The sequence below is a fragment of the Heptranchias perlo genome, chromosome 29 (genome assembly GCF_035084215.1).
Source record: "Heptranchias perlo isolate sHepPer1 chromosome 29, sHepPer1.hap1, whole genome shotgun sequence".
In the NCBI taxonomy this organism is placed as follows: domain Eukaryota; kingdom Metazoa; phylum Chordata; class Chondrichthyes; order Hexanchiformes; family Hexanchidae; genus Heptranchias; species Heptranchias perlo.
Genome location: NC_090353.1, coordinates 38051447 through 38059051, shown reverse-complemented (window position 1 = coordinate 38059051; position 7605 = coordinate 38051447). Strand labels below are relative to the sequence as shown.

The window sequence follows — 7605 nt, the reverse complement described above, 5'->3', positions numbered from 1 at the left end:
ACGTGGGCAGCAGTGTGACTGTCCATTGTCTGTTTAACGTCGCCATGTCCTTATTCAAAAAATCAATGAGAAAAGCCTCAGGATGTACAAGATTCTGAAACAGATGGGAATTCCTGTGGGTGAAAGGGCCAGAAAACTGTCACGGGCTGGACTCGCTGTGCAGGATTCCTGTCCTGGCCCGCTGGTGCTGTCTGTGCTCACACCATGTTCACCGTTAGATGTCCCTCACACTCCAGTCTCATGGGGGAGTCCACATCTTCTGTTCTCTTATGCTGCTCCTGCACTAAGCTCCCCACTTCAAGTGTGGAACTTAAGGTCAGTAAGTTATTGTCCTTCAGGAAGGGAGCCATTAAAGGCACGCTGCTGAGAATTACAGGACAGCTTTCACTGCTTCCTTATCACAGGATTGCTTGCAAGAGGACCCACGTTCCAGATGTTCAGATGACACCACAGCTGGACTGCCCGCGTCCACCATTATCCCACAGGACTACAACAACAACTTGCATTTATATAGCGCCATTAACGTAGTAATACGTCCCAAGGCGCTTCACAGGAGCGATTGTCAACAGAATTTGACACTGAGCCACATAAGGAGATATTAGGACAGGTGCCCAAAAGCTTGGTAATAAGAGATGGGTTTTCTAGAGCGTCTCAATGGAGGGCAGAGGGGTTTAGGGAGGGAATTCCAGAGCTTAGGGCCCGGGCAGCTGAAGGCACGGCCGCCAATGGTGGAGCGATGGAAATCGGGGATGAGCAAGAGGCCAGAATTGGAGGAGCGCAGAGATCTCGGAGGGTTGTAGGGCTGGAGGAGGTTACAGAGATAGGGAGGGGGTGAGGCCATGGAGGGATTTGAACACGAGGAGGAGAATTTTAAAATCGAGGCGTTCCTGGACCAGGAGCCAATGTAGGTCAGTGAGCACGGGGGTGATGGGTGAACGGGACTTGGTGTGAGTTAGGATACGGGCAGCAGAGTTTTGGATGAGCTGAAGTTTACAGATGGTGGAAGGTGGGAGACCGGCCAGGAGAGCATTGGAATAGTCGAGTCTGGAGGTAACAAAGGCACGGACGATGGTTTCAGCAGCAGATGAGCTGAGGCCGGGGTGGAGACGGGCGATGTTATGGAGGTGGAAGTCGGTGGTCTTGATGATGGCGAGGATATGGGGTCGGAAGCTCATCTCAGGGTCACACAGGAGGCCACGGTTGCGAACAGTCTGGTTCAGCCTCACAGTGGCCGGGGGGAGGGGTGGAGTCACGAGTCAGGCTCAGGTTGGGGAGGGAGGCAGTTACCGTTCGTTCCCATCTGCTTCAGGGACACACAGTCAATGTCTACCCTAAGGACAACATCTGCCCACACCTATCGTGGGGACACCTGCCAGGTGTGCTGTTCACTGGAGCCTCCAGCGTTGGTGAACCCGGCGAGCACTGAATAGTAACAAGAGTCGGCCCAATTATACCTCTGCTCCACCTCCCAAAGCACAGCTCCCCCGATAGCTGCCCTGCTTCTCAGCTGTGATCCCTCTGGGCCGTCCCCCCCCCCCCCCCCACCAATCTGGGCCGTCCCCCCCCCCCCCACCAATCTGGGCCGTCCCCCCCCCCCCCCCCCCCCCCTCTTTGGGCCGTCTTTCCCCCCCCCCCCCCCCCCCCCTCTCTGGGCCGTCTCTCTCTTTCCCCCCCCCCCCCCCCCTGCTGTCAGTAATGTCAGTGAAATACTTCCTGTGCGGAGGAGCACTTTCCCTGGGTCAGGGAGAGAGAACGTTCCTCGCTGGGGGCTTCTGACCAAATGTGAGACGAGACGATCCAGACCACGAGGGGAGCGGTGAAATATAAAAATCACGTTTCAGGATGTTTTTTACCAGTTTTCCACAGAAAAGATTTGGAAAGAGTTACTTGTAAATGTTTTTTTAAAGCACAGTGTATTAACACAAGTTTAGGGTGAAAAAACACACAGACGACAGGTGGTTAATATGCTAAATGGAAGTTGTTTTTCCCCAAAGACTAAACAATAACCAATTTGTTAGCCTGTTTATGCAATCGATAAAACAGCTCACACCCATTGTATTGGAAAGTCTCTGGTCCCTCTGGCTGTGAATGGAGGAAGATTAAAAATAGAGACAGACTCAGTCAGTCCGGCTTTAAATAGATATCTAAGCGAGCAAACCAGGGTGAGTCTTAAAGGTTTAGTGTGTAGGAGGGTTTTTAGGATTAATTTGTTTGTCCAGTAAGATGACCCACTGATTGGGGAATTGCAGTGTGTTTGTTATTTTCTGAGGGGGTTTGACAGGGTCGATGCTGAGAGGCTGTTTCCCCCGGCTGGAGAGTCTAGAACTAGGGGGCATAGTCTCAGGATAAGGGGTCGGCCATTCAAGACTGAGATGAGGAGGAATTTCTTCACTCAGAGGGTTGTGAATCTTTGGAATTCTCTACCCCAGAGGGCTGTGGATGCTGAATCATTGAGTGTATTCAAGGCTGAGATCAATAGATTTCTGGACTCCAGGGGAATCAAGGGGATTGGGCAGGAAAGAGGAGTTGAGGTCAAAGATCAGCCATGATGTGATTGAATGGCGGAGCAGGCTCGAGGGGCCATATGGCCGACTCCTGCTCCTATTTCTTATGTTCTTAATCAGTGTGGGGCTGGAGTCACGTGTAGGCCTGACCGGGATTGGACAGCAGGTTCCCTTCCCTGAAGGGCATTTGTGACCCAGTTGGGTTTTTACAACAATCTGACAGCTTTCAGGGTCATTTTCTGGTATCACTGGGATGGTGAGGGGGGGGGGGAAGACAGAGGGTCACACTGGTGGGGGAGAGGAGAGAGGGTCACACTGGTGGGGGAGAGGAGAGAGGGTCACACTGGTGGGGGAGAGGAGAGAGGGTCACACTGGTGGGGGAGAGGAGAGAGGGTCACACTGGTGGGGGAGAGGAGAGAGGGTCACACTGGTGGGGGAGAGGAGAGAGGGTCACACTGGTGGGGGAGAGGAGAGAGGGTCACACTGGTGGGGGAGAGGAGAGAGGGTCACACTGGTGGGGGAGAGGAGAGAGGGTCACACTGTGGGGGAGAGGAGAGAGGGTCACACTGTGGGGGAGAGGAGAGAGGGTCACACTGTGGGGGAGAGGAGAGAGGGTCACACTGGTGGGGGAGAGGAGAGAGGGTCACACTGGTGGGGGAGAGGAGAGAGGGTCACACTGGTGGGGGAGAGGAGAGAGGGTCACACTGGTGGGGGAGAGGAGAGAGGGTCACACTGTGGGGGAGAGGAGAGAGGGTCACACTGTGGGGGAGAGGAGAGAGGGTCACACTGTGGGGGAGAGGAGAGAGGGTCACACTGTGGGGGAGGAGGAGAGAGGGTCACACTGGTGGGGGGAGGAGAGAGGGTCACACTGAGGGGGGGAGAACAGAGGGTCACACTGGGGGGGAGAACAGAGGGTCACACTGTGGGGGAGAGGAGAGAGGGTCACACTGGGGGAGGAGGAGAGAGGACACGGGGGGGGGGGGGGAGGGAAGAGGGGTCACACTGGGAGGGGGGGTGGTCCTACTGTTTACCCCTGGGTTACACCGTCCTACTGTTAGATACTGGGCAGTATGGGCACATCTCGAAAAGGAAGGTACTTGATGCTCACAGCTGTGACCCACTGTATCTGAGAGAGCATCGGAGCTAAACCCTAAACTTCTAACAATCAGTGCCACCAATTGCTGCTCCTGGACTGTCTGGGTGATGGGGCTGGATTCGATCTGGGGGCCCCAGTACATTTTTATTTGGAGAACTCCCAGGGTGTCGTCACCTTCTGGTATCTCATCCAAGGACATTTGTGTGTGTGTGGCTGAAGACTATTCCACTGTGGAAGGCATCACACCGGATCCTGCCCTAACACGGCGTCCCCTCTCTGCCCCCCACTCACTTTGCAGCTGGATTGAATTCTCCTCCCCCCTCACCCGGGGAGACCCGGGCTGAGATCAGGTAACCGAGCACAGGTCAAGATTCCCCTCCCGCCGAAGGTGCTAACTCACTGGGGTCCAATTCTGTCCCTCTCCTGTCCACTGGTTCCTCACCCACATGGCCGTTTTTAAGTGCAGGACAGTGTGATTATGTTCGTGTTCTACCAGGGGTCATGACCGAGTGATCCAGGGCAAGACGTTGGTGGGTCTCTCCACCCCCGAGTCACTGAAGCTCTCGGTCCTTCAGTGTTTCACCGACTGCCGTCTGTCAGCTGGTCTGTGTGGGCCAGAGTCATATCGAGTGTGGTGTTCACCCACTGACCTGTGGGATGGGTGAAGGCAGCAAGAATTGTAAACCATTTAATAAACATTTGACAACTGGTCACTTTTTATTCGTTCATGGGATGTGGGCGTCGCTGACGAGGCCGGCATTTATTGCCCATCCCTAATTGCCCTTGAGAAGGTGGTGGTGAGCCGCCTTCTTGAACCGCTGCAGTCCGTGTGGTGAAGGTTCTCCCACAGTGCTGTTAGGAAGGGAGTTCCAGGATTTTGACCCAGCGACGATGAAGGAACGGCGATATATTTCCAAGTCGGGATGGTGTGTGACTTGGAGGGGAACGTGCAGGTGGTGTTGTTCCCATGTGCCTGCTGCCCTTGTCCCTCTAGGTGGTAGAGGTCGCGGGTTTGGGAGGTGCTGTTGAAGAAGCCTTGGCGAGTTGCTGCAGTGCATCCTGTGGATGGTACACACTGCAGCCACAGTACGCCGGTGGTGAAGGGAGTGACTGTTTAAGGTGGTGGCTGACAGGCTCTCGCCCAGAAGCTGCAGGAAGACCCCCAGCCACATTCCTTACCCCCCCCACTCACTCACCCCCTCCCTCATCCCCACCCACCCCTCCTGCGCCTGGAGGAGACAGGCTGACCTTTTAAAGAGACAGAAAACACTTGGGTTTGTTTGTTTGTCCAATTTTATTTCATTAATCTGTGTTAAAAAATTGGAAATAAGCAAGGATGCTGCCTTGGTTGTAAGCTGATCATTCTCCGATCTCACGGTTATTGTCACATGAATAATAGTCGGGTTCCTATGGGTCACTGCTCATTTCTTGCATGGGGAAGCTCCCCCTTTCACCTGTTGCTGCCGCCTCTGTACGTAGATCGCGTTACAGGAATACATCAGTCCTGCGATGAACGACACAAACTCCTCAAAATTTACTTCTCCATCACCATCAAAGTCTAGATCTTTCATCATCTTGTCAAAAGCTTCAACATTCATCTTATTCTGTCGGGAGAGGGAAAAGGTGTGAAAATAGAGTGGCCCCATTACCGAGCTCTGCTTACAATAAACCATCCTATCCCAGAGCAGGTACAGCACAGGTTAGATACAGAGTAAAGCTCCCTCCACACTGTCCCATCAAACACTCCCAGGCCAGGTACAGGGTTAGATACAGAGTAAAGCTCCCTCCACACTGTCCCATCAAACACTCCCAGGGCAGGTACAGGGTTAGACACAGAGCAAAGCTCCCTCTACACTGTCCCATCAAACACTCCCAGGCCAGGTACAGCATGGGTTAGATACAGAGTAAAGCTCCCTCTACACTGTCCCATCAAACACTCCAGGGCAGGTACAGGGTTAGATACAGAGTAAAGCTCCCTCCACACTGTCCCATCAAACACTCCCAGGGCAGGTACAGCACGGGTTAAACTGCACCTCTCCCTCACCCGGGGAAGCCGAGGCTGATTGTTGCCTTATTTTCTGTGTGACTCAGTCCCACACTGTTTGCTTCATTCAGCCACAGACTCAGATCAGAGGTCGTCAGAAGCTCCCCGCCCCCACTCAGGGACTGAGACCCCTGCTGCCTCTCACCAGCTTGTGTGAAACACCGAAAATGATGCAGAGTGCAGCAAGCAGCAGGTCTGGATATGTAGCTTCCAGCTGTGGGCTCCTGTTAACTTGCTGGGTCTGGCCTGTTTTCTGCTCTGAGGGCCTCTAAATACTCCTGATTGTTCAGTCTTGGCTCGTTGAGCAGAAACCGCACCCTCACTGTAAACATTCCCCCACCCACCGTCAGTGTTTCATCCTGAATCACAGGTCTGACTGCTCGGGAAATGCTCGCTCTGCAGCTCCCCCACTTTAACCCTGACACTGCCCATCGTCTGCACCACAGACAGGGACCCGCCTCCTCTGGGGGGGGGGGGGAGGGGAAGAGAGAAGAGATGGGGGGGGGGGGGGAGAGAGAGAGAAGAGATGGGGGGGGGGGGGAGAGAGAGAAGAGATGGGGGGGGGGAGAGAGAGAGAAGAGATGGGGGGGGGGGGGAGAGAGAGAAGAGATGGGGGGGGGGGGGGAGAGAGAGAAGAGATGGGGGGGGGGCGGGAGAGAGAAGAGATGGGGGGGGGGGCGGAGAGAGAAGAGATGGGGGGGGGGGCGGGAGAGAGAAGAGATGGGGGGGGGGGGCGGGAAGAGAGAAGAGATGGGGGGGGGGAGAGAGGGGAAGAGATGGGGGGGGAGGGGAGGGGAAGAGATGGGGGGGGAGGGGAGGGGAAGAGATGGGGGGGGAGGGGGGGGAAGAGATGGGGAGGAAGAGGTGGGGGGGAAGAGGGGGAGGTGGGGATCATTCATTTCTCCCACTGGCCGATGTATGAGGTGTGGACAGGGCGGGAAACCAAATATTTCAAACCAGGAGTTTAAAGACGGAGCCCGAGGGACAGGAAGACATTAAACATTCACCGCCCCCCGACCCCCCCCCCGCCCCCGACCCCCCCCCCCCCCGCTCCCCGACCCCCCCCCCCCCCGACCCGCCATCGATTCACGAATCTCACCGACCCCCGGGTTAGATTTGAAAACTGATGACATCATTGTGTAAATTACTGATGTTAATCCCGTTCCCTCACACCGGGAGAGGGGGGGGGCAGTTTTGACGGGGGGGGGGCAGTTTTGACGGGGGGGGGGGGCAGTTTTGACGGGGGGGGGGGGGCAGTTTTGACGGGGGGGGGGGGGCAGTTTTGACGGGGGGGGGGGGGCAGTTTTGACGGAGGGGGGGGGGCAGTTTTGACGGGGGGGGGGGGGCAGTTTTGACGGGGGGGGGGGCAGTTTTGACGGGGGGGGGGGGCAGTTTGACGGAGGGGGGGGGCAGTTTTGACGGGGGGGGGGGGCAGTTTTGACGGGGGGGGGGGGCAGTTTTGACGGGGGGGGGGGCAGTTTTGACGGGGGGGGGGGCAGTTTTGACGGAGGGGGGGGGCAGTTTTGACGAGGGGGGGGGGCAGTTTTGACGGAGGGGGGGGGGCAGTTTTGACGGAGGGGGGGGGGCAGTTTGACGGAGGGGGGGGGGCAGTTTTGACGGAGGGGGGGGCAGTTTTGACGGAGGGGGGGGGGGCAGTTTTGACGGAGGGGGGGGGGCAGTTTTGACGGAGGGGGGGGGGGCAGTTTTGACGGAGGGGGGGGGGGCAGTTTGACGGAGGGGGGGGGGGCAGTTTTGACGGAGGGGGGGGGGCAGTTTTGACGGAGGGGGGGGGGGGCAGTTTTGACGGAGGGGGGGGCAGTTTTGACGGTGGTCTTTCTGAGCCAACACCCGATCGATTACCTTTGTGAGCTGGTGGAGTTCTGTCTGCACCAAATGCTTCATTTGACTCTTGGTCAGCGTGTACTTGTCTCCTTTGGTGTATTGGTAAAAAACATCCATCA

At 56.3% G+C, this 7605-nt stretch overlaps 1 protein-coding gene across 1 annotated transcript; it reads right to left on the bottom strand.

Annotated features, from left to right (window-relative positions):
* Positions 1-4875: 4875 nt before the first annotated feature.
* On the bottom strand, positions 4876-7603 carry LOC137299676 (protein S100-A1-like). The gene is made up of 2 exons (XM_067968612.1): positions 7505-7603; positions 4876-5204 (listed from the first exon to the last, which is right to left on the bottom strand). Exons 1-2 carry the CDS (start codon positions 7601-7603, stop codon positions 5022-5024), a joined length of 282 nt encoding a protein of 93 aa, XP_067824713.1. The 3' UTR covers positions 4876-5021.
* Positions 7604-7605: the final 2 nt, after the last annotated feature.